The sequence below is a fragment of the Podarcis erhardii genome, assembly GCF_964252035.2.
Source record: "Podarcis erhardii genome assembly, chromosome: 15".
Lineage (NCBI taxonomy): Eukaryota > Metazoa > Chordata > Lepidosauria > Squamata > Lacertidae > Podarcis > Podarcis erhardii.
Window position 1 is genome coordinate 11993732 of NC_138505.1, and position 25599 is coordinate 12019330.

General features: G+C 48.1%; 1 protein-coding gene across 4 annotated transcripts; it reads left to right on the top strand.

Annotated features, from left to right (window-relative positions):
* Window positions 1–25105, top strand: SLC3A2 (solute carrier family 3 member 2). 4 transcript variants are annotated; one of them, XM_081841056.1, is made up of 10 exons: window positions 1–168; window positions 14075–14536; window positions 17365–17538; window positions 17827–17927; window positions 18737–18805; window positions 19165–19229; window positions 20406–20610; window positions 21210–21353; window positions 22932–23042; window positions 24031–25105. In XM_081841056.1, the coding sequence occupies exons 1-10, from the start codon at window positions 78–80 to the stop codon at window positions 24376–24378; spliced, it is 1770 nt and encodes a 589-aa protein (XP_081697182.1). In that variant the 5' UTR covers window positions 1–77; the 3' UTR covers window positions 24379–25105. The 4 variants fall into 4 exon arrangements, with proteins under 4 accessions (XP_081697182.1, XP_081697184.1, XP_081697183.1 ...); XM_081841058.1 differs by lacking the exon at window positions 1–168 and adding an exon at window positions 10607–10735; XM_081841057.1 differs by lacking the exon at window positions 1–168 and adding an exon at window positions 13102–13250.
* Window positions 25106–25599: the final 494 nt, after the last annotated feature.

The following is a 25599-nucleotide window of genomic DNA, read 5'->3' on the forward strand; positions in this document are numbered from 1 at the left end:
TTGTTTTCCCGCTTGAGCAGAAGCTTCCTTGGCCGCTCTGGTTGCCATGGAAACATGTTGGTCTTAGTGGCATCAAGATGGCCGCCTTGTGGAAAGGGGAGCTGGGCGGCGGTGAGACTCCGGATATGCAGCTGGGAAAGAGAGAGCTGGAGAAGGAGGGGAGACGAGGTAACTGTCTGCCGCTTCCGAAAGTAGCTTTTGAAGCCCCTGCTAACCTTGCGTTTCCCATTCTCAGCACAGCCTCCCCTTCCGCTCCCCACCCTGTTCTTTTGCATTAATTTCTAAAAGCAACGGCGATAGAATAAAGCCCCCCCACCCGCTCTCAGAAGTGTGGCACTCTGTGCATGCTCAGAGGGAGGCAGTCGGTTAAGCCTCTTGTTCAAGGCATTTTATGGCTTGCGAAATAATAACCTTGTGGGCCTCTGTCCAATGGATTTCATGTTGGGTCCATTTTTAATCACCCAACCCTCCTCCTCCTCTCTTAACATATATAGGAAACCCAATTTGATAGTATTATTAATTATAAGGATTTTTCCTGCCCCTTCTAAAAAAAAATAATAGAATAGTAGACAGGGGTCTTGTAGGTGCTCCAGCAGCAAACAGCCCCCCCCCGAGTCGCTTTTTAGCTTCACAACACCCCTGTGAGGGAGGTGAGGTGGTGAGAGAAAGGGAGGGAGAGACCAGCCCAAGGCTACCCAGTAAGTTTCATGACCGAGTGGAGGATTTGAACCTGGGTCGTCTGTTAAGCAATCTAACCATGTTGGTTTAGCACAGGGTTGGGGAAACTTTTTTTCAGGCCCAGGGCCGCATTCCCTTCTGGGCATCTTTCCAAGGGCCACACGGCAGTGGTGACTGGGGCCAGAGGCAAAAATGGCCGGAGCAATTAATGTAGATGTTAGCTTTGTACAACAGGCTAGCTTCTTCAGGCATGCTCCCCTCTCTGTCCTCCATCCAGAGCTGTAGCTAGGTGAACTTGCGCCCTGGCAGAACCTTCCAAATTGCACCCCCTAGCCGTGGACAAATTAGCTCTTTCTGCCTCTCCTCCACCCCCCCTCCACCCATTCAATTCACCCTCTATTTAAAATCATTTCTTATGAGGCAATAATCAATATTTATATTTATATTTATATTTATATTTATATTTATATTTATATTTATATTTATATTTATATTTATATTTATATTTATATTTATATTTATATTTATATTTATATTTATATTTATATTTATGGACATATTTTTAGCCAGTTTTGTGCCCCCCTCATTGCCTGCACCACTGGCCAAGGCCCACCTCGCCACCCCCAGCTATGGCCCTGCCTCCTTCCAGGCAAGTGCAAGGCATCACCAGAGTTCAGAAGCACATTTCAGCCAAGCAAAAACACTCAAGGGTGTTTGAAGCAGAGCTGGAGATGGGGTGTGGCATGAAGATAATTCTAAGGGCCAGATAGGGTTAGAGGGCCGCGTTTGGCCTTCAAACCCGAGGATCCCAACCCCAGATTAAACAGTATGCAAGTTAAGAACCATATGTTTTCTCTTTCCTCTCCCTGTCCTTTCCATTCTGGAAAATGGCAGCAACTCCCTCCCCCCCTTCCTGCTATATCACAGTCCCATTTTGGGTGGCTCAGTTGACTTGAGCCGGCCTTTCGGACCCCCTCCTCTCCTTCCCCCACCCCACAAAATAAACCACCCTTTATTTTATTTTAAATTGTTCCAGGGTTTCAGTGCAGCCCCTCCCTAGGAAGCTGCGGAAGAATACTGCTTAACCTAACACTAGGCCAAAGTCCCAAGTCTCTCTGACCTCGACCAAAGCATTTTGCTGAAAGCGTTTAGGTCCAGTCAAGGTGATGCAAGTCACTCAGATTAGGGAGAAGAAACATAAGAAGCTGCCTTAAAGGTAAAGGGTAAAGGGACCCCTGACCATTAGGTCCAGTCGTGGCCGACTCTGGGGTTGCGGCGCTCATCTCGCTTTACTGGCCGAGGGAGCTGGTGTACAGCTTCTGGGTCACGTGGCCAGCATGACTAAGCCACTTCTGGCAAACCAGAGCAGCGCACAGAAACGCCGTTTACCTTCCCGCCGGAGCGGTACCTATTTATCTACTTGCACTTTGACGTGCTTTCGAACTGCTAGGTTGGCAGGAGCAGGGACCGAGCAGTGGGAGCTCACCTCGTTGTGGGGATTTGAACCGCCGACCTTCTGATCAGCAAGTCCTAGGCTCTGTGGTTTAACCCACAGTGCCACCCGCGTCCCACAGAAGCTGCCTTATTTTGTCTCAAATCCTTGGTCCGTCTTGCTCAGTTCTGTCTTCACTGACTGGCAGCGGCTCTCCAGGGTTTCAGGAAGAGCATCTCTCCCAGCTTGACCTGGAGATGTCATTGTGGAAAGCAGATGCTCTACAAATGGAGCTAAATCCTTGCAAAGAGAAACCCAGTACACCAAGAAAAAGGGTTGTAAGCCTAACTTCCTCCCGGATGTGCAAGGTTTTTTAACGTGCTAGGAATATTGCTTTTAGGATATGAGGGGGCATTTGGCAATGTGAGTTATGGAACTGGAACAGTCCAGACACAAATTTACCATTTGCAGGCACTGTGAATCTTGAACTCTGCCCCCACTCTGTTGTGCCTTCTAATTTTAAGATGCCAGGGACTAAACCAGGGGTCTTCTCCTTGCAAAGCCCCTGAGCTATGGAGGGAAGAGACTCCCAGGCAAGTTTGAGAGGTTGCAGCTTAGTGGCAGAGCCACTGTTTTGCATGCAGAAGGTGTTTAAAATAGAGGGGGGGGGGTTAAGATAACAATGGTGTAAAGAAAGTGGATTGGGAGAAGGTTTCTGTACCCCCAAACCTCATAATACCAGAACCAGGGGACAGACAACAAAAATAAGTACCGGTACTTTCTTCACACAGCATGTACTTGGGACTGTAAAGTTTGCTCCAACAAGAGGCATTGATGGCTAACCAACTGGGATGGCTTTAAAGGAGGATTAGACAAAGTCATGGAATATAAGGCTCTCAATGGACGCTAAGCCTGATGGTGATATTCTCTCGCCACTGTTGGGGGCAGTGATGTGTCTCTGAATACCAGTTGCTGGGAATCACAAATGGGGAGAGTTGCTGTTGCGTTTATGTGCTACTGGTGGGCTTCCCATTGGGGCATCCCTTTGGCCACTGTGAGAACAGGATGCTGGACTAGATGGGCCTTTGGAAGGATCTAGCTGCCAGGCTCTTAACTGTGTGCAGAAGGTGCCAGATTCAGTCCCAGTTATCACAGGCAATAGGGTAAGAGAAGCCCCTTTATAGCTACCACCATATGGAATACACCCAGATAAGCCAAGATCTGACCCAGTACAGTGTGTCTGTACCAAGGAACTGAATATCCTGACATCCGAGACAGGCACCCAGATGGATGCCCTCGTTGAACTCTTGCCCATTCAGTATGTAATCCTAGCCTGCTCTGAGTTAAGTGTTTGTGTATGAGAACCACCACTCCGAAATCTTCCAATGAGAGCAGCTGCCTCACTTTTTATCTTGATGGGGTCACCTGGCTCAAGGATGTGATCTTGCGGTACATTGTTCCAAAGAATCATCGTTCCATTGATTTTTATTTTATTTTACACATGCTCAGTAATTGCCGTGGTATTTCCAGACCTCCATAGAAACCCCAAAGACTTGTAGATTTCATTTTAACATAGGGTTTCTGTTTCAAACTTGCAGATCTTTCCATCTCTCTTTCCTTTCCAATTTATTTTGTTTACTCATTACAACAAGTGCAAATACTGTTAACCTGGACAGCTTTTTACTTAGTTTGACGTGTTTTTAATTGTCCAAGAGACTAGTGGAGATAGCTTAATTGAGTCAAGAAAGATGACTCAGAAATCATTTTGAATGCTTTATTACAATATAAAATGTTATTGGGACATCCACCCCTAACACCAGTAAATTAGCATATTTTGAAAAGTTGTTTGTCAGTTTGCTATGCATTCAGACACTTCTTAAGATATTGCATCAAAATTTTGTGTGATGGTTCCTGAGATCGAGGAGCCAGTTTTCATCTATGTTTTGATACAGTTGGGTGCCATTTTGAATCAAAATGGCAGACTGGACCTTAAAAACTTCACTGAGTGTAACCACTGATTGCAGAACTGTGCTATTTCTTTCTTTCTAAAAATTTGAAAGCTCAAAGGCTGATGTTGAGAAGATATGCTTATACATGTTCATATCTTAAAATAAACTGGATGGTTGATCAGACCACCAAGTGGGCACAGGTCTTACCTAGTTAAGGTGGATTTTAACAGAAGAAGCATCAGCTACAGATAGTGATAAGTTGGAACGCTGTCTCATAAATCCAACATTGTGTTAGAACTCAGTAAAGCACTTTTTTCAGGGCCGCAACCTCGCATGGTGCCCCCAAACATACATTTTTAGGCATTGTGAAAGCACAGCCCTGAAAAAAATGTGTATTTTGGGCTCCGTCATCTCATGTGGGTCATGTGAATCACACAGGAGCATGGACAGAAAGACGTGCATCCCAGTTTTGGGACTCAGCATGTTGGAGGATTTGGAAATACAATTCTCAACATGGTGGGAAAAGCTATGATAAAGCAACGTGTATGCCTGCTTGCTCACCTCTTGAGGTGCTGTTGATGAGCTATTTCAAGGGCCCTCCAGCACCTGCTCTCCTTCCTTTTACTATATATTCAATTTATTATTTATTCAATTTATATCCCACCCTCCTAACCCGAGGAGCCCAGGGTGGCAAACTCACAAACAAGAAAACAGTTCAAACATCTTGCAAACAATTCCAATGAGGCTACAGGCTGGGAAAGTCCTCTACTTAAAAGGCTTATTGGAAGAGGAAGGTCTTCAGCGGGTGTCTGTCTAATATTTAACAAGAGGGGCCCCCATAGGGTGGTTGTCATGATACTAAAAGCCAGATTTTTACATTGTGTGGCATCAACCTTTCGATAAGACGGTATCTGCAGGAGGCCCTCACCTGCTGAGTGCAGTGGTTAGTTGGATAGGCAGTGAGACCAGTGCTTTTTTCCAAGAAAAATGGTGCTAGAACTCACCATGAAGTTGTCACAACAAGTGGCTAGGTGACCCAGGGCAGCCCTGAACACATGCAGGTTTGACAACAACCATGTTCACCACTCACGGAATGCTAAAAACTACTGCAAGCTGTCTCTCTAGCTGGTTTGGGGGTCACTCCTAGTTCTGGTGCAGGTCAAATATGTTAAGTTGTGGGTGAACATATCAGACGACACAGCGATTCTTCAAACAGCTCTTGTTTATTCACAGGCCAGGACAGAACTGAACTGAAGTTCAGTCAGCCTGCTTATATAGAGCTCCAGTACAATGTAACTGTAACAATTTTCTAAAACTATCCAATCACTGAACGTCACTTTCGATCCCTTATTTGCATAGCTATCTACAGTATCCCCCTGCTGGCCCAGGGTGAGAACTTCAGTACATAACAAAATAAATGCGCCTCTGCCTCCCTCATTCTTTTAGATTCAGGCAGGTGGCTAGGGCAGCTTGGAAGGGCCCTCGTGCAAACATGCGCATGTGCAACAATAGGGGCCTGGCTGGAAAGCTTAAAGCCCGACACTGCTACTACATGGGGACAGAAAAGGAAATACAAATTGGCCCTGTGCTGTAGCTTGAGCAATCATGGCTAGGAGAGGCTAAGAGCTAGGTGGAGTCATATTTTAAAAAGTGTAGAGACTCATATGCGGGCCAACTTCCATTTTGGCTTTAAATGTTCATTTGGGGCTTCTCAGAAGTACATACAGTGGTACCTCGGGTTACATCCACTTCAGGTTACAGACGCTTCAGGTTGCACACTCCGCCAACCCAGAAATAGTGCTTCAGATTAAGAACTTTGCTTCAGGTACCACTGTAAAGGCAGTGACCTGCACAAGATAGAGACCTGCACAAAGTGGGACCAATGATCAACCCCCAAATTTCCATTCCTTGGATGTCTGCGACTGTATTTCTAAGCCTTCACTGCACGGGGGGAGGAGGGAAATGTCACATCTGTTCTGGGTTTTTATTATTGTTTTGATTCTGAGAACTAGAGCATTTTGGCGGCACAGCCGGTTCTCGGATTGCTTCCTTCCCTGGCACTAGGCCCACCCTGCGTGTGATTTGCAGCCTCTACAGTCAGCACAGCTGACTTAGTGGTACACTAAGGCCTCATCTGCACAATACATTTAAAGCAGTATCATGCCACTTTATACAGGCACTGTTTCCCCCAAAGAATCCTGGGAACTGTAGTTTGTTAAGAGTACTGAGAGTAGTCTTAGGAGACTCTTCCTCCCCTCAAAGAGCTGCCAGTAGTGGTTTAACTATCCATCTCTCTTCCCAGGGAACTCTGACAATTGTAGCTCTGTGAGGAGAATAGGGGCTTCCTAACAGTACCCTTAACAGACTACAGTTCCCAGAATACTTTGGGGCAGCCATGACTGTTTAAATTGATATGATTCTGCCTTAAATGTATAGCACAGGCAAGATCTAAGTGATTGTGACAGATGTGATTCCAAGGGGGCATGCAGGACAGACTGAAGCTATGTACACACCATACGTGTAAAGCACACACCTCCCTCAAGAATCCTGGGAACTGTAGTTTGTTAAGGGTGCTAGGTATTGTAGCTCTGACAGATAAAATATCAAGTTCCTAAGATTATTGGGGGGGGGTGCTGTATGGTGTATATGCAACTTCATTGCAAACTGGGCTGGAATTTGAACCAAAGCCTCTTGAGCTTGATTCGACTCATACACTCTGCTGTTTAAGAGCAGTTGAACTCTTTCCCTTTCCTTCCAGTCCTGCAGTAACAGAGGCCAAAGTTTAAGCCCTGAATTGCTGCCAAACAAAGTTCTGCGCCCAAGGACCTTGAGTTCCGGGGTTGGCCCAAGAAGGGGGAAGAACAATGCTGGGAATTATGGCCCTGCTCTTTGACCATTAGAAATCGTACTCGGCAGTTTATCTGTACTCAGCATAGTTTCGGGCCTATCATTGTACGTATTCTTAAGGACTAGAATCTTGGGAGTTTCTTAATTCAGGAGGTTGAATTCTGCAGTACTGATTCTCCGCACTTGGCAAGGTGGGGCTGTGGAAGCATGAGAACTGAAGTAGGTCTGATTTGAGAGCCTGATCTTACTGCCTGGGATTCTCTGCTGGATTCCTGTGCTGCAATAACCAGCCACGGTGGTTACAAAACAGTGGGAGGCTGTGAGGTTTTCTAACTGTTGCCAAAGTGAGCGAGCTCATTTGCCTTTCTGGGGCAAACGCGGCTGGGAAGGTAATATCTCTGACACAGATAAAAAGTTCAAAGTTTGTTTACAACTGCAAGCATTTTTCAAACCGTTTCAGCTCAGTGGACTGGTCTGTGGCCAAAGCATTCAGCTCTTTTTGAACCGTAGGGGGTGGCGGAGGGGAGAGAGAGGGAGAGAGAGAGAGAGAGAGAGAGAGAGAGAGAGAGAGAGAGAGAGAAGGGACTCATGTTGCTCTCTGGCCAAGAGTGCCTTTATCTGTATGAACTCAAGTGAGTCTCGGCGGGATCACGCAACAGGAGTGTGCACCACCGTCCGTTAGAGAAGCAGATAAACATGCGGCAATAACATACCGCTTTATTTTCCGCAGCCTGGCAAGGACCCAGCCTTTCTGCTTGTTCTGAATAACATTGAGCAGCACAACAACAACAGCAGGAGGAGGAAGGGTTCTGGGAATTCGGGGAGGAAGATTGTATGGTGTAAACACACTGGGGCAGGACAGCACTTAACGCAGGGAAAAATAGGGTCACCAGGAATTCTGTGCATCAGGTAGGATTACTGTCTCTTTTTGCAGAGTTCCTTCATCTGCTTTGTAAGATGACTGAAATTTCCCTAAGTCAGGCACAGGGAGTCTTCTTCAGCCTGAGGGCTGCATTCCCATCTAGGCAACCACTTGGGGGCCGCAGGCCAGTGGTAGAAAGCAAAAGTGATCAGAGCAATGAATGTGAATTTGACCTTTGTATGGTGGGCTAGTTTCTGCACCCACACACAATTGTCCATCTTGGCAAGAAGCATTAATAGAGTTGCATTGCAGCCAGGCAAGAACACCCAAAGAGGGTGCAAGGCAGGGCTGGTGTGAGGCCTGCAGAAAGTCCCAAGGGCCAGATAGAGAGGTCTGGAGGGCCACCTCAGGTTTCCCTAAGTTCCTTTGGCCTTCCAGGAGTTGCTAAACCGCAACTCCTAGCACTCCTAGCAAACGTGGCCAATGGCTGGGGACACAGAGAATTGTGGTTCAACATCTGGTGAGTCAAAGGTCCCCTACACACCTGTCCTAAGTGTGGCTAACCACATAGCTGCCACGTACCAGCTTGCTGTAAAAGATACAGGTGCAGGAGCATATTTTAAAAAGGCGACCATCTTTTAGCTGTGTTTCCAACAAGTTCAGTGCCATAAACAAAATGGATGCTCTTAGACCTTCAGTAAAATCCAGATATTTAAATCAAAGCAGTGCCCTGCCCCACACAATGAGGCCCCACATAGCATCATGGTTAATCCGGCTCTAATAGCTGCTAGGCCCTGAAAAGGGCAACCAGAAAAAAGGACATTAATTGTTATGTGTGCCTTGCTTTATCCCTGCTTTGAGATGCCTGACTGCTCCGATGGGATTTCAGATCTGGGATTCAAAGCTGGCTCGGAGCCCAGGCCTTTATAGAGGCTACAAGATCTGGCCTGCAGGCCGGCCTCCTTCCCAGCAACGTGGGGTGAGAAGCACGTGGATCCCTTACTTAGCTCTGGGGCAGCCTCACCCCTGTTGAGGCTTCCTCCCACCTCTCCTCCTCCTCCTCCAGCCCTGGGCTGAACACAAGCCTGAACGTGATGGAAGCCTGACCCAAATGTTGGACAGGTATTTGATGGAAATCAAAAGAGGAACGAACGGTTGGAGTTTAAGAGCCTTGGGAGAGAGGATGCTCAGGAATGAGCGCCCTTCAGGAGTTGGGAGAAAATTGCTAAGGAAAAAAGAGGAGATTCCATTCTGCCAGCATTCTTTGCCCAGGTCCTCTAGAAATAAGATATTGAGGTCAGATGGTTTCTCCCTTGGGTTGACAAGCACAACTGGCCAGAATGTTTATATTTATTTAAGTAGTATAAGTAGTTAAGACTTATACCCTGCTTTCCAACAATGTGGAGCTGACAAAAAAAATCAGACATGTATCAATATTATTATTTATTTAGGATTGCCATATTTCAAAAAGTAAAACCAGCTTTTTTTAGTTAGAAAAAACTCCAAAATTGTTGATTGCTGAAGATCCAGGATGAACCGGCGCCTTCCAGAAATCCCCCCCCCCGAAGTCCCTATTTTTTATTATTATTATCAGTCATTTTATACAAAAGGACGTTTTAAAGTGACTGAACTGGATAACACAGAAATTTAAAACAAGCAAACATTAAAAACATAAATACAAAATCCATAAAATGTGCATCCAGTAAGATATTAAGAAAGCCAATGCACTCTACTAAAAGATGAGCAATACTATAGGTGGAATGTGCGTACAAAATACAAATACAACTATTTTTTATAATATATAATGTTGGGGAGTGCTATTCCAGGCCAACTGATTACTACCCAGACATGCCTTGGTCCATGATGCCAGTCAGGAGTGCCATTTATCAGGGGCTGTGGGGACCGAGGCCCCCCAAATTTTCACTGAAGGGGCTGGGGCCCACCAAAGTTCTGCGGCAGCATGTACACATGCCTTGGAGCATCAGCACAACATGTCAGCACGCCCCACAACACGCGTGAGTGACATCACACCATGGGAGACCAGGGTTCAAATCACCCACTTAGCCATGATTAAACCGTCTGGGTTACCTTGGGCCAGTCATTTGTCTCTCAGCCTAAGCTACCTCACAGGGTTACTGAATCCCCTCTTGCTGGGCTTTTTGGGTCCACCAACCCTTCACAAAGGGACGTGGGTGGTGCTGTGGGTTAAACCACAAAGCCTAGGACTTGCCAATCAGAAGGTCAGCGGTTCGAATCCCCGCGACGGGTGAGCTCCCGTTGCTCGGTCCGTGCTCCTGCCAACCTAGCAGTTTGAAAGCACATCAAAGCGCAAGTAGATAAATAGGTACCGCTCCGGCGGGAAGGTAAACGGCGTTTCCGTGCGCTGCTCTGGTTCGCCAGAAGCGGCTTAGTCATGCTGGCCACATGACCCGGAAACTGTACGCCGGCTCCCTTGGCCAGTAAAGCAAGATGAGCGCCGCAACCCCAGAGTCCTCTGCGCCTGGACCTAACAGTCAGGGGTCCCTTTACCTTTAACCCTTCACAAATATATGCAGGTCTGTTAGATGTACAAAATGGCTTGTGTGGGTGGAGGCACTGACACCCCCCCCCCCCAGTTTAGGTGTTAGGATGTTTTGGCAGCAGGGACAAAATCCACTTAGCTTGAGGGGAGAGGGAGGTCAAGTTAAAAGAGCCAAAGTCTGCTTTCAGTCTTGGCTTGTCTGAGAGTTGTTTACTGCCCTAGCAATGAACATTGGGATGGGGGGAAGGGAGGGAAAGAGGAAAGAGAGAGAGAGGAGGACTGGAGCTTTGACAAGTTTTGCTGAGTCAGGAGATGCAGCTTAAGGTGGAAGACTCTGGAGCGGCTGGCTTCTTGCTGGGAAAAAAAAATCTATTTTTTCTTCTTACCAAAGGAATTCCAAGATCAGCTGAGGCCGCGCTGAGCCTGCACAATTTATGACAAGCTAAGTAAGCACTGTAAAGAAATGATAAGATGTTTGGGGCTTTCTTTTCTTATTTTAGGGAAGGGAAGAAAAGGCAATTGTGCTTGGGAGAGACATGATAAAGAGATTATGCATGGATTATAGACGGTTGTTATTTTCAGGTGGGATTCAGTCACATGTCACCAAATTCATGTTGCACAATTATTGTTGATTGGAAGGTCTTGCAACACAAAACCGCTTTTTGTGATAAGGAAAGGGGAAAATGCACTCAAAAGTGTGTGATATAAACTTTGCTTTGGCTCAACAGTTGTCTAACCTTAGAGGGTTTTTAAATACCTTTTTGTTGGCTTTAATTAGCAAGGATCATAGGAAAAATAAATGATACAAATAAAGAGACCAAGTCTTCTCATGCCGTTTGTATATCACAAAAATAGCATTCAAAATTTGTACTAATATCTGCAACATATGGGTCTCACCTTAGAGGTTTTTAAGAATATCCAGCAGTTTCTAAATGCTTTAACATAAAATGAATAAATAAAATAACCTCCCCACAAGCAAATCAGGATGAATGCTGATTAAACAGCTACCTTCATCTAATCTCCCCTAGGAATCTGACTGGTTTCTGTGACAACAGGATACTGGAATAAATGGGTTATTCGCTTGATCCAGCAGCCAGGCTTACATTCACCTGCAACAAATTAGGATAAATGCAGCAGGAGTCTTCTTTCAAGCCTAATTTCAGCATGGCAGATACTCCAGGAGAGGCCTCTGTGGGTGCATGTGTGCCCACAGGCCCCACATTGACAACCTCTGTGTTCTAGCCTCTGTGTTGTACAGGATCCCTGCACGATTGCATGCCTGCTGCCCACTCCTCAAAGGAACATTGTTTGCACTTGAAAGCACCCAATTTAAGGCAGGGAATAATCAGTTGCTTCTTGCAATTGTCCCAAGGCGGATGTCTACACCTTTGATCTCCCCACAGATGCCGCCACAGAGGCTCAAAGTCTGACTGACTCCCGCCCTCTTCGCTTCTGGTACAGTTCTGTCTTGGAGCTGAAATTGTATAGCAAGGAAGGATCTGAAAATTGCCCCCACTTTCCTCTTCCCATTTTTGCCTTGCCTGAGCAGCACTTAAGAATGGAGCATTGAATGATGAGAAACTGGCTGGGAAGCTATTTTCTTACTTGAATTGTTTAATTTTTGTTATTTATTGACTTCCTTCCTTTTAACAATTGATAGAAGGTCCTCGATCTGGGATGGAAAGCCTGCAGGCCTATGCAGCTCTCAGATGGAAAAAAAAAGTTCATAAAAGGACAAGAAAAGTGATCAAGGGGGTTGGAGCAACCTCCTTGAGGAAACTTCCAGGGCATTTTAGTTGAGAAGGAAGGTTAATGTGCCAGTGGCATATATTAGAGGTATTATAAGTGGGTGTTTGGTGTGGAGAAAGTAAATGGGGGAAGTCTGTCTTTCTGTGTCACCATTTTCCTCATAACTCTAAGGTTGCGTACACAGAATATCTTCACAGCACATTGAAAACTCATCTCTCCCCTCATGGAATTATAGGCAATGTAGTTTGTTAAGTGTTGCTGGGAATTTTAACTCTGTGAGGGGTGAACTACCATGCCCAGAATTCTTTGAGGGAAAGAATGTGCCCCGAATGTGCTTTAAAGGCACAATGTGTACCCAGCTCAGGGATAGCCAATAAAGCTGAATAACAGATGAAAGGATTTCAGCTCATAGTTAATTTGGAATTTGATGCCATGAGAGGCAATCAGGGCCACCAACCATCCAACAGTGACCTCCTAAACTTATAACCGTCTTTTTATTTCTTGCATATTGCATTTTGCTGTATTAAAGTTTGAATCTCATAGAAACATTGCGATACAGTGAAATAAATGGTATAAGAAACAAAAGAAGCAAAAAGAACCCCACAAAATAAAAAATCAACACGGATATTGAACAGGATGGACGTACTGTCTCTCATCTTCAATCGTGAATCCACAGAAACGCTGTGGATCACCAGCATGAAGCTCACTGGTTGCTGGTTGTCCATGGACCACAGTTTGATAATCTCCAGCCTAGCAGCATCCCTGTTGGCTGTCTCCTCCTGCAAAGCAACCCTTCGGTTCTCATGAGCATGAAAGCTTAGATGGAACCTCCAGGTTCAAAGGCAGTATACCTCAGCAGTTGACTGGCTGGGACAAACAGTGAGGAGGGCTGCCTTTCACTTCTATGCCTCTCGTGAGTCCCCAAAAGCATTTGGCTGGCTGTTCTTAGAGGCAAAGAGAGAGAAAGATGGACCTGTTGTCCCAATTTTTTGTTGCGGGGTGAGGATGATGATGATACGTACTCAAACGCCTTCGCCATCGCGAGGTTGGCCAGGCAAGCTCTGTTCCACCTTAAGCGCCGGCCTGGGGGAGCCGGGAGGGCGGGACGGGGGCGGAGGCTCCGAGCCTATTTTAGCTGCCGGCCGGCGAGGCTTTGCTCAGAATCGGATCGAACCGGATTTCCTCGAGGAGCCAAGTTCCGGATCGTTCCAGGTAGAGATTGGAGAGACCCCACCTGCCGGGCTCGCTCCCCATTCCCCTGATTTTACAACCCGCTTCTACGCACTAGATACACCTCCTAAAGTTGGTATCCAGAAAGCAGATAAAGGCAGAAGAGAAGATCTGGATTACGGGGAGGGGGGGGGATGGTGGATAGGGTCCGGGGGGGGGGCAGCGCAACGCCTCGGTAAAAGGAGCTTTCTGTTCAAAATCCCCCTTCCCCTCTCCATAGGGTTGCCATTAGAGAGCGTGTGAATTTCCCCTCTTATAATAGGGAGGGGAATGTATTTGGGGTTAATGGCCCCAGGGATCTAATAGGGGTGGCATAGTGACTGCTGCTGCTGAGGTTTTTTTTTGGGGGGGGTCTAGTCTCTGGCATACATATGGGGGTATTCCTGAAGAGGGCTTTGTAAGGGGGGGTTTACTAGTATCCAGGAAGATAGGCAGTTTTTGGAGGGACGGAGGTTTAAAAATGGACTTTTCCTTAAATTTCTAAAATGAGAGGTGCTAGGGTTTGAGCCTGCTGAAAGGTTTTCTGTGTAGCTGTTCATTGTGGCTGCTGGGAAGCTAGAGGGGCTTTTGGTGCCCCCCCCGGGGGGGGGGGCACGGGCACCAAGGATAGGTTTGGAGGCCAAGCCTTTGATGAACCCTCAGTTGGATTCATCCAGGAAGGGTAGCCCAGAGGCAAGCTGGTCTCTGTGGAAGACGGGTGTGTTGGGTCAAGAAGAGCCTTTCCCCCCAGAAAGGCCTTGTGAACTAAGGGGGCTCCCTCTGCTCCCCCTCTCTCGCTTCCAAACCGCCTGCTTCCTTTCCCCCAGGTGGCACCATGACCTCCCCGGGTGTAACCCCCGACACGGAGCTTGACATGAAAGACGTGGAGCTCAACGAGATGGAGACCGAGAAGCAGCCCATGAACGCCTCTTCCCCGCTGGCCAGCTCGCCAGGCAGCCTGGGCGAGAAGAACGGGGTCGTGAAGGTGAAGGTGGCCGAGGAGGAGGAGGAGGAAAGCCCCATGGTGGCCAAGTTCACTGGGCTCTCCAAGGAAGAGCTGCTCAAGGTGGCCGGCACCCCCACGTGGGTGCGCACCCGCTGGGCGCTCCTCATCCTCTTCTGGCTGGGCTGGCTGGGCATGCTGGCGGGGGCCGTCGTCATCATCGTCCAGGCCCCCCGCTGCAAGGACCTGCCCAAGCAGGAGTGGTGGCAGAAAGGCGGCATCTACCGCATCCAGGATGTGGCAGGGTTCCAGGACTCTGGGGACGACAACGTGGGCGACCTGGCAGGTGGGTGCTGCAAGGGGGGGACGTGGGGGTCTCTCCTCCCCACAAGTCCTAGCTATTCCATTGCAGGAGAGGGCAGCGGCTCAATAATAAAAGCCTTGCACTCAGAAGGTCTCTGGTTCAATCCCCAGCATCTCCAGGTAGAGCTGGGAGAGACCTCTGGGAAGCTGCTGCCAGTCAGTGTAGACAGCACTAAGCTGGTAGACCCAGTGGTCTGACTCAGTAGCAGCCGGCTTCCTATGCTCTTAAGGACACTCTATTTGAAGGGTTGTGGCTCAGCATTGGAACAGCTCAGATGGTTGAGATACCATCGTTTCCAAATTCCCAACTTTCCAAAAAAAGAGCAAGTATCTAGCATTTGTAGAACCCGAGACGTGAGACAACAAGTATGAGCACTATTTTTGTGTGTTCAGAAACTAACCTGATCCCCCCCCCACCTTCTTGGAAAATTTATTGCGGACTTGCAGGTCCAGACTTCTTAGTAGTAATGTGATGTAATTAGTGGGCACAGTGCTTGTGTGAATGCCAGTCAAGGACTCTTCCCTTTTCACTCAACAGCCTTGAATGCCTGGGAGTGGGGCGGGGCATCATGAATATCTGCCCTCCAAGCTAGTTAACAGGGTGGTGTTGCTCAGAAGTAACTGATCTGCTGTAAACAAAACTTGAGAAGGTTCCTGGAATATAACCCGGGACCTATGCTTGTCTGCCCTTAATGCACTCTGCCTATTCCTCTCCACTGCAGTCAAAAGAACTATTTTTCAATGCAGAGTTGCTGGCTAAGGTCATTGCAGGCAAGTCCCGCAATGAGGCTTCTATGGCTCTGAAAATCGCCTCCTGGGCAGTTCAGGATCTCCCTATTGGGCTTTTCTTGCTGTGCTCAGCAGTGCTCTGAGTACATGTGATTAGCAGCTGCCCCCCCCCCTTTGCTGGCTGCCCATCTGCAGACTGGTACCAGCCAGACTTCCCTGTGCCAAGCAGCCGGTTCTATCCGGCTTTGAAGCAACCACTGGCCTTTGTTTCATCAGTTCCTGACGTCAGCGGGACGCTGACTCAGCACGGAGGCGGCTGGCTGGGTAAACGATTTGCAGGGCTCCACTTCCTTTCCTCCACTGTCTCACTCTGACCCTGCTTCCTCTGGAGATTAGGCAGATAGAGCCTCGTGGCTGGTTGTGTGAACCTGTGTCCTTATTTGCTCAGCTCTAAGTGCATTTGGGGGTTGGGGGGGCATCCAAAGCTCAGGAAGGGGTTATTTTCTCCCTCACAAACATCCCTTTGAGTTTGGAAGTTTGTTCCCGGGCCAGTTATTAATTAATATGATTTATAATAAATATAATAGAACAAATAAGCAAAACTGGGCTGGGAGCGGACTTCTTATTACATTTAGATTCTTCATTATTATTATTATTATTTATTACCAAAGTTTATATATTGCCCTTCATCTGTAGATCTCAGGGCAGTTCACAACATAAAATTACAATATAAAAATAAGAACAAAAACGAACCAATTAAACCAAATAATGGTACCATTCCTCTGTGCCGTGGCCAGACCACACCTGGAGTACTGTGTCCAGTCCTGGCACCACAGTTTAAGGATATTATTAGCAAGCTGGAACGTGTGCAGAGAAGGGCAACCAAGATGATCACGGGTCTAGAAACCAAGCCTTATTAGGAACAGTTGAGGGAATTGGGCATGTTTAGTCTGGTAAAGAGGAGACTGAGAGGAGATATAGAGCCATTTTCAAGGCCCTCAGGGTGGCATGCATTGTTTCTCTGGTTTCTGTTTTTATCAACACAACAAATCTGTGAGGTAGCTTAGGCAGAGACACTGCGACTGACCCCTCAAGGTCACCCACTGAGTCCCATTCCTGAGTGGGAATTTACCCTGTTCTCTCAGGGTCTCAATCCATCACTCTTAAGGTAGCATACATGTCTTTTTCTCTTCCTCAAGTTTACTCTCACAGCTTCCCTGTGAGGTAGGTTAGACTGAGAGACTGCCTGGCCACCCACTAAACTCCATGGCACAGTAATAATTTGAACCCGGGTCTCCCAGTGGTCCTCTAAAGGTAAAGGTAAAGGGACACCTGACCATTAGGTCCAGTCACGGACGACTCTTGGGGTTGCGGCGCTCATCTCACTTTACTGGCCGAGGGAGCCAGCGTATAGTCTTCTATAATGTCTTCTATAAATAGTCCTCCTCCTCAGCCCTGTTAAATTCTCTGACCTTTTAAATCTTAACAACAGAAAGTTCCAAACTGACACTAAGGAGGACTTGGGAAACCATTGTATAAACTATTGGCTCATATAATTTTCAAGTTTGTCTCTACAGCACTGAGGGCTGGAAGGCTCTGCTGGATTTATTTATTTACTCATTATGTTTCCGTCGCACACAACTGCTGTGCTCTGTTGCAGACTGGGAAGCAAACTGAGAAACTTCACTTAAGCATGGCTTCCTTGCTCTGTGCAAACTGGGAACTGTGGCTAGTGTCTTCCAAACAAGCTATGATTTGTGTAAGCCAATGTTTCCCAGTTTGGATGTAACAGGAAACTATGGTTCCTGGCTCGAGTCACTGCTCACACAAAAGGAGGGGCAAAATTTGTGCCAAGAAGCCACAGTGCGCGCGCACATTCTTGCTTGTAAAGTCAGGATTTGATCCTCCAAACTCAGCTTGTTAAGTCTGTGGCCATAGTTGGGCTTTTAACTGTGCTGGCTGAGTCCTACATCATCCCTGGAGCTAGAATTGAGCAGGGGATCAACTCTCTTGCTGCACTAGCAGCCCAACCTTTATTCCCCCCCCCCCAATAACACCTTTGCTTTCTTCCTGTCACTCCAGGTCTGAAGCAGCAAATGGATTATTTAAGTAAACTCAAAGTGAAAGGTTTGGTGATTGGGCCTCTCCACGTCAATCCTGAAAACGACCAGGCCGGAACCAACCTCAAGGACATTGACAAAAGATATGGGACTCTGGATGAGTTCCGGGAAGTCCTGCAGGTGGCAAAGAAAAAAAGTAAGGGCCAAGCGTAACCACAATGGCTACTAGCCATTGCTCTGCTTCTGAATACCAGTTTCTGGGAATCGCAAGGGAGGAGAGGTGCTATTGTGCTCAAATTCTGCTTGGTGGCTTCCTGTTAAGGACTCTGTTTAGCCACTGTGAGAACAGGATTCTGGGCTTTGGCCTGATCCATCAGCCAGGATCTTGCTCTTATATCCCTGGCTGCAGTGCCAGCAAGAGGTCTCTGCAGAAGTTCTAGGCGTCACCTTTCTGACTTGTGATGTGCCTTGCCTCCTCTTTTAGGCTTGAAGGTGGTTTTGGATCTGACCCCCAACTATCGCAGCCAGTCGCCTTGGTTCAGCCAGGAGATCAGTCTTAACAGAGATTTGCAGGACAAAATGAAGGTGAGGAAGAAAAAGCACACAGTGGAGCATTGGGACGATCTTAAGGTTGCCACCTTTATTGGGTGGCGGTGGGGAGGAATTTCTTTACACCTGTGCCTGGGTATCACAGGTGAGGAGAGTTGCTGCTTGCTTGCCCACCCCCAGGTCTAAGGTTCCCCCCATCTGATTTATAGAAATTTTATTATTAATGTGCCACCCATCTGACTGGGTTGCCCCAGTCTGGGCGGCCGCCACTCTGGGTGGCTTCCAACAAATGATATAAAACTTCAGTAAAGCACCAAACATTAAATATCATAGAATTGTAGCATTGGAAGGGACCCCAAGGGTCATCTAGTCCAACCCCCTGCAATGGAGGACTATGCAGGTGGCCCATAAAGGGTTTGAACCTGCGACCTTGGCATTATCAGCACCACGCTCTGACCAACAGAGCTAACTGGTTTGAGTCTAAATACTTTAGATCGAATTTAAAAACTAAACAAACCTGTAATTGGTCACATATACCCATCTCTCAAGCAACTTGGGGCAGTGCACATAGCATTCCTGGCCTTGCAACAATCCTGTAAGGTAGGCTGAGATAGCAGCCTGCATGGTCTGAGCAATGGCCTCCTTAATGTGAATCAACACTCTTGTTCCTTATAGCAGGTGGGCGTATTTCCTTATAACCTAAATAAAACTAAATTCACCAATGGCTAATTAGCAGCGGCTGAGAGGGAGGAATCAACCAACACAACAGGATTTGGGATCTTTTTTAGTGACCCTTGAGGACTAACTGGTTGTCTGGTCCTGTTTTTCCCCTTTCCATCCCTCAGGAAGCAATTACGTTCTGGCTGGAGGAAGGTGTCTCGGGGATCCAGGTCGGAGGCGTGGAACATTTAAATGTACGTGGTGAGCCCATCCCAACCAATCTCCATTGATTCATCCTTCTCCCCACCCACCCCAGTTCAGGGCACGAGCACAAGGGACAAAGTGAATTTCCTTGTGAGCTGGTATTAAAGAGTGGGAGCCTCCTTTTGTCAGATATATGGAGGTTGTTTTCTCTTACAGGGGGAGGGACTTTTGGGTTGTACAGAGTGGAAGCTCAGTGGCAGGACATCTGCTTTGCATGCAGAAGGTCAGAGCAGTTATAAGGCCACTTCCTGCCTTCCTTCCTGTTTGGGATAGTGGTTGTGGGGTGGAGCTTGAAGTTCCTGCCCTCAGCGTGCATCTGTCTCACTCGCCGAACATGTTATTTCCTCAGGACACCCAAATCCTGAGTGAGTGGAAGAACCTGACAGAAGAATACAGTGTGGACGACCACACCAGGTAGGTACCACCCCCTAAGATGCACAGCTTCCTGTTCTGATCCCCTCCTCCTCCTTTAAGCTCCCAAGCTGTGCTGCATATACATAGTGACTTACCTAAGAAAACAAAATCAAGTGGATAAATCTGTGCCAAAGCAAACTATTCTTCTGCCATTTCCACCCCTTACCCCCCATTTTCTCTTAACTTTTTAAAATTTTGCTTTTTGCTAATAGTGAGTGAGAGCAGGGTTGCCAACTTGAATAAAATATTGGGGGGCCCAATATTGATCATGTGCATAATTGATCACGTGATGTGGTGCACGAACACCATTTGAATGGCAATCCTCATCAACTTTGAGGGGGCCAGGTCCCCTCAAATATTTTACTGAGGCTGCCAAAGATCCCTCAGCTCCTAGGAGTTGGTTCCTATGAGTGAGGACTAAGCTGCCATACAGGGCACCGGAAAAGCCCCAGTGCCTTCTGAGCTTCTACTGGAGACATGACAGCCCCAAGCCTATTTGATCCATATTCCATTTAAAAAACAAAAAGCAAAAAACAACAACACCCAGCTTCTAAACATGGTGTAGTTGTTGGATTATGATCTGGAAGAAAAATCAAGGTTCATATCCCCACTCAGTCATAAAGCTCACTGGGTGACCTTGGACCAGTCACTGTCTCTCAGCCTAACCTACCTCGCAAAGTTGTTGTGCAGACAAAATGGGGAGGCCCAAGTACGCTGCCTTGAGCTCCTTGGAGGAAAGGTGGGATACAACAAGCATCAAAATATATAATAGAAATAAGAAAGCACAGTAAAATCAATTGTGCTGTGCTTGGCCCGCTGCTTGTGCCACCTTGATGTCACTCAGCTGCCTCCCATGGCGGTCTTTCGTTTGAGCCATCTCTCAGCGGTGGCTGGTGCCCATTGGCTGGTGGGGCAGAAGCAGGAGGCATAGCCAGAGCCAATCACAGGCACAGCCACCTAATTCTAGTTTCGCCCTTCCTGCTGATTTCTACAAGGGCAACACTGAGACTGAGGAGGAGGAAGCTGAGAGGCAGGGCCACCCCCATCCCAGACTGGTTGTAGGCAGGAAAGCAGGCAGGTGGGGGTTGGGTGAGGGCAGACTGAGATCAATGGGGTAAGTGCCCTAATGGACCAGCCTCCACTGATCTCCATCTCTCTCTCTGCTCCTCCTTTCAGGGTGCTCATTGCAGTGACACGCAGGCAGGATGCCGAGGGCATCTTCTCCCTCCTCAACGAGACCACAGGCGTGGATCTGCTGAGCAGCCCGTACCTCCTGGGGCTGGTGAAAGGCAGCCAAGAAGACAGCACACGAGGGGAAGCAGCTGCCAAGATGATACGCCAGTACATCCAAGAAGCTGGAGACAAGTGGCCCAGTTGGAGTGTGAGTGGCAACTCTGTGGTTGTGTCTGCATACGTGTGTGTTTGTGGGTGAAAGAGAGCAAGGGGAGTGGTTGGCCGCCGTTTGTGGCCTGTGTGTGGTTGGAAGCAGTCTTGTGCAGATGGTAGGGGCAGCTGGGTACACTGCCCCAGCCCTCAAAGGGCTAAGCTGGCTGCCCCCCCCCCCCCGCCAGGGAGTGGCTGCTTTTTTGTTTGAGTTTACAGTGTTATTATCACGAAACTCCCACCCCCGGGCCTCAGACAAGCTCTGCACAGGCCTGGATGAAGGGGTGTGTGAGTGTGAGAGAGATCGGGGGGGGGGGGATGAGATGTGGCTGGCCCCTGTTGGGAAAACCCAGTGGAAAAAGAGAGTTTTTCAGTTGCCTGCCCTGCTTGCATTTGCCTCGCGGAATTTCAACCATCGTATGCTTCAGCCACGTATGGTTGAAATCCAAGGAGGCCACGGGTGAATTGAAGGTGAGCAGGCAGAGGAAGGAGGGACATTTGCAGGTGTAGACCACACAGCTACTGCTGCTGCTCCTCCAATGGCCCCATTCTAACCCAAGCTTGATTGAATGCTGACTCTCTGTCCTCCTCCTGCAGGTGGGAAGACCCGACATTGGCCACTTGGCCTCTCCAATGGGCGAGCCTCTCCTTCGCCTCTTCCACCTGCTGCTCTACACACTGCCAGGGACGCCCTTCACAGACTACGGAGATGAGATCGGGCTGCGGGACCTGCCGGGACAGGTAGGGATGCGATGTCAGGGTCTGGGTGCTTTGCTGATGGGTGGAGGGGCAGATAGGGTGGGGTAGAGTGTGTACGTCACAGGCAGGTTCGGTTCTCTGCTTCTGGGTAGGGCTGGCAATTTCCCCCCACCTGAAACCCTGGAGAGCTGCTGCCAGTCATTGTAGATAATACTGAACTCAATGGACCCAACGGTTAGACTCTGTATAAGGCAACGCCCTGTAGTTCTAAGCAAGATGCAAGCAGTAGTCTGTGCGAGGAACCTGCATGTCCTTTGCTTCAGGCAGCAAAGTCTGTTGGGTCTGTTGTTTTGCAACGGGTGCGTGGGAGCAGGAAGGGTCAATGAGGCTGAGGAGATACAGCAGCGGAGGCAAGTTTTCGGTTCTTCTGTCTGGTGGTTTCAGGAAGCTAGGTGGGCCAATGGTCTGATTCTATACCAGGCAGCCCAGTGGAAAGGCACCTGCCTTTTCGTCAGCCATAGGCATGTAAATGTGGGTACACTGTTTTTGAAGAGTGGAGAGAAACCAGAGAAAGTGCTTGTTGTGGCCCCTGCTGCTGGATAACCCAGTTCGTGCCAAAGGATTGTAGTTTTCACTTTATGAAAACAAAAATCTTGGCAGCACAACAAATGCATTGCGAAGGGGCCTGCTGTTTCCGGAGTTCCCATGGTTCCTAGCAGGAGGTGCACAAACAACAGCCAGCTGCTCTGTGGGCGGGTGCTCAAGCAGCAATATCCATTTGTTGGACCATTTTAAGGCTTGCTCTGGGTGCAGGGAGCAGATCCTGAGTCTGTAACATGTTGGAGCTGCCAGGGCAGGGATGGGGAACTGTGGTCCTTCAGTTGTTGCTGAACACCCAGCTCTCATCAGCCCCAAACAGCAGGGCCGATGGTCAGGGAGGGTGTGAGTTACAGTCCAGCATGTGGAAGGCCACAGGGTTCGCCTTCTGTTCTGGACAGATGTCTCAGCCAATCAGGGATCACATATTAAATGCACTTACAGAAGGGTAAATCAGAGATAAGGGTCCTGTGGCCATCAGCCCTGGTCAGCTTGGCTGATGGTCAGGGATTTTGGGAGTTGTAATCTGTGGGGCTCAGATTCCCCCTCTCTTTCTTAGGGGATCAGATCTGGCCCAGTAACCTCCCCACAACATAAGAAGAACCTTGCTGGATCATGCCAAATCCCATCTGCTCTAGCATTTTCAGGCAGCCCAACCAGATGCTCTTCTGGAAAGCTCTCAAGCAGTGTTTGATTCCCAGATACTGCCTTTCACAGTGGATAGAGAACATAGCCATCGTATTCCATCCCACATCACATGCGGAAATGCAAACTCTTGTGTTTTTATAATGTGTCAAGCCTCCGGGGGCAGCATGGAATCTGGGCAAATTTAATGAACAAAAACGTTAATTTGCATTGTGGTTTTTTGAACTTGGAAATTCAGATTTCTTCCTGCAAAACACTGGTGGTGGTGGTGGTTTTTAAGGTGCTGCAATGGGTCGTGTGTGATGGGTCTTCTCTTTTTCTGACACCCTCCCCCCCAAATTGCAGCCATGCTAATAGTAAGTTCTTTTCTCCCTCCAGCCTGCAGCCTCCAGTGTCATTCGTATGCAGTGGGATAATTCGGCAAACTTTGGCTTCTCGAAAGCAAATCAGCAGCAGGTTAACACAGCAGCCAGCAATGTCACTGTGCAGGTGAGTTGCAGAACTGATGGAAGAAATGTGGGTGGCTCTTGCCAGTAATTTGCAAATGACATGAGGACACCTGCCAGCATGTCACAAATAAATATATCCCCAAAATTATCAGCTTAATGCCAACCAAAACTCCATCTAGCTTAGCGTCCTGCTTCTAACTGTGGTCAGCCGGATGCTCCCATGAAGCTCACCAGCAGGGCATGAAGGCAACAGCCCCCTCTTGTCATAGGAACATCAGAAAGACTGCCTTGCACTGAGTCAGGTCATTGGTCTATCTGGCTTTGTATTGCCCACACTGACTGGCAGCAGCTCTCCAGGTTTCGAGGCATGTGGCATTCCCAGCCCTCCTGCAGGGACTGGGGGTTGAACCTGGGTGCAAGGCAGTCTCCTCTGTTCCCATTCTTCTCCAGACAAAGTCCAGCCAGATAACTCAGGAGCCAAGCCCCGTGTAGTATAGACCACTGGTGCCAGTTAGGTCATTTTTAGACTCTGGACTTAACGGTCCAGCATGGAGGGCCTCTGGTGCTGATGTCTGCCCATGCCTTCACTTACCTCAAAACAGGGGAAATCTGGTCCTGCTGTGTTTGGGGCTCCTCCTTGCTCCTTCTGCTGAATTGGGGCCCTGGACCTCTGCCTGAGCGGGAGAGCTTTCCCTTGCTGCTTGCCCCCAGTGTCTGGTGGGCAGAAGTTTAGGCTGCATTCACACCATACATTTAAAGCGCATTCACCTTCCTCCCTGCAATAATCCTGGGAACTGTAGTTTAACGCACACAGAGCTACAATTCCCAGCAGTACCCCTAGCAAACTGCAGTTCCCAGGATTTCTGTTTGCTTGCACTTTAAGTTTATAGTGTGTATGCAGCCTTAATCGCTAAGCAGTTTTTAGATTTTTAACGCCGGTAAAGCTAGAAGTGGTTAATGAATAACTTTCCCCTTGTCTCTCTCCTTTCTCTCTTTCTTCCCTTACCCCTTCTGCACAATCCCTGCAGTCGCAGAACAGCGACCCAGCTTCGGTCTTGTCGTTCTTCAAGCAGCTGAGCGAGCTGCGGGGGAAGGAGCGCTCCCTCCTTCATGGTGACTACACAGAGGCTGAAACCAGCAACCCGAGTGTCTTTGCCTACTTGCGGGTCTGGGACCAGAACAAGCGCTACCTAGTGGTCCTCAACTTTGCTCCCAGGGACCAGACCATCTCCATAGTGACGTCCCCTCCCCTCCCAGACCAAGTCACAGTGGAGCTCAGCACGCAGCCCACGGAGGAGAAGAAACAGCTGAGTGTACGGGAACTCAGGCTGGCTCCCTTGGAAGGGCTCCTGCTCAGTTTCCCGTATGTGGCCTAGTTTGACTTGTGGCTCCCCCAACTTGACAGGGAGGAGCAAAACAGCAGAGTCTGTGGAACTGTCCTTGGAAAGGAGCAGCATCTGAATTCTTGAAAGGGCGCAGTTTTCACAGCATTCTGATCTTACTCTCTCCTGTATCACCTGATTTTTTTTAACACCCGTCTCTTCTCTCCCTCTGCTCCCCTAATTCCTTCACTCCTTGTACATTCCTTGACCTGCCAGTATCTGGAAAAATGAAACTTTTTATAGTAGGGGGGGGGAATAGGTGGACCCTCAGGATGTTGTTGAACTCCGACTCCCATGATCCCTTAGCCAGGGTGCCCAGTTGTTGGGAAGGATGGGAGTTGTAGTTCAATAACATCTGGAGGGCTGTGGGGTCCCTCACCCGTGGTGTAGAGCTTAATGTCCCCACCACCACCAGATACACTAACATGTCATGTGTGTGAACAGACTGTCCACAGCTCCAGTTTTGAATATCATTTCCACATGGTGTGTGTGCTTGTCATTTGGCTGGGCAGCTTTCATCCTTGAGAACTGACAAGTAAAGTTATATGTTTTTGTCCAAACTACATGCCCCAGCTCCTTCTAAGCCTCTGTACTTTGTGGAATGAATATTACTGCAGGCGCATAGTGTCCGTGCGAGCCTGTCCTGTTCGTGTGCCTGTCCTGTTTGCCAAAACTGTTGTGAACTGGTATGGAATGAGTTTAATAAATTTCTCTCTGCTGACTCTTGTGGTTTCTGTTCTGAATGGTAGTGTTTATGCATGTGCACGCAGCCTCTTTCAATTCCCCTGGTAAATCCCAACTCATTCAACAGCACAGTCGTCAGTGGCAGGGGTAGAAGTAGTGCAACTGGCCTAGACTTAGCCCCCTCAACAGCTTGGGACCAGGTTACTTAAGGGTACATGTGCTCTTCAGATGGGTCACCACTGAGACTAACACATGCTTAGATTGTACTAGAACCAGCAATCTGGAATCAATTATCAGCCGAAATTAGACAGGCACCTAAGTGTCTTGATGGCTAGTTGCCAACTGAATGTTTTGGTTTAAGAAGTCTTTCCTTGAGGAGTTACCCAGACATTTATGGAATATTAATTTTATATCTTAAGATTTTTTTGTGAAAAAAGTTTGTAGGAATAGTATTCATTGTTCGTTGTGCTTTGATGGCCTCAGGCTGTGACACGGTTTTATACATTTGTTAAAGAATACCTGCTAAACAAG

Excerpts from the sequence above, each read along its gene's own strand:
- SLC3A2 (XM_081841056.1), top strand. The coding sequence starts at position 78 with ATGGCCGCCTTGTGGAAAGGGGAGCTGGGCGGCGGTGAGACTCCGGAT. Across the intron at positions 169-14,074 it reads GGAGAAGGAGGGGAGACGAG|GTGGCACCATGACCTCCCCG; the intron begins GTAACTGTCTGC and ends CCTTTCCCCCAG. Across the intron at positions 23,043-24,030 it reads CCAGCAATGTCACTGTGCAG|TCGCAGAACAGCGACCCAGC; the intron begins GTGAGTTGCAGA and ends CAATCCCTGCAG.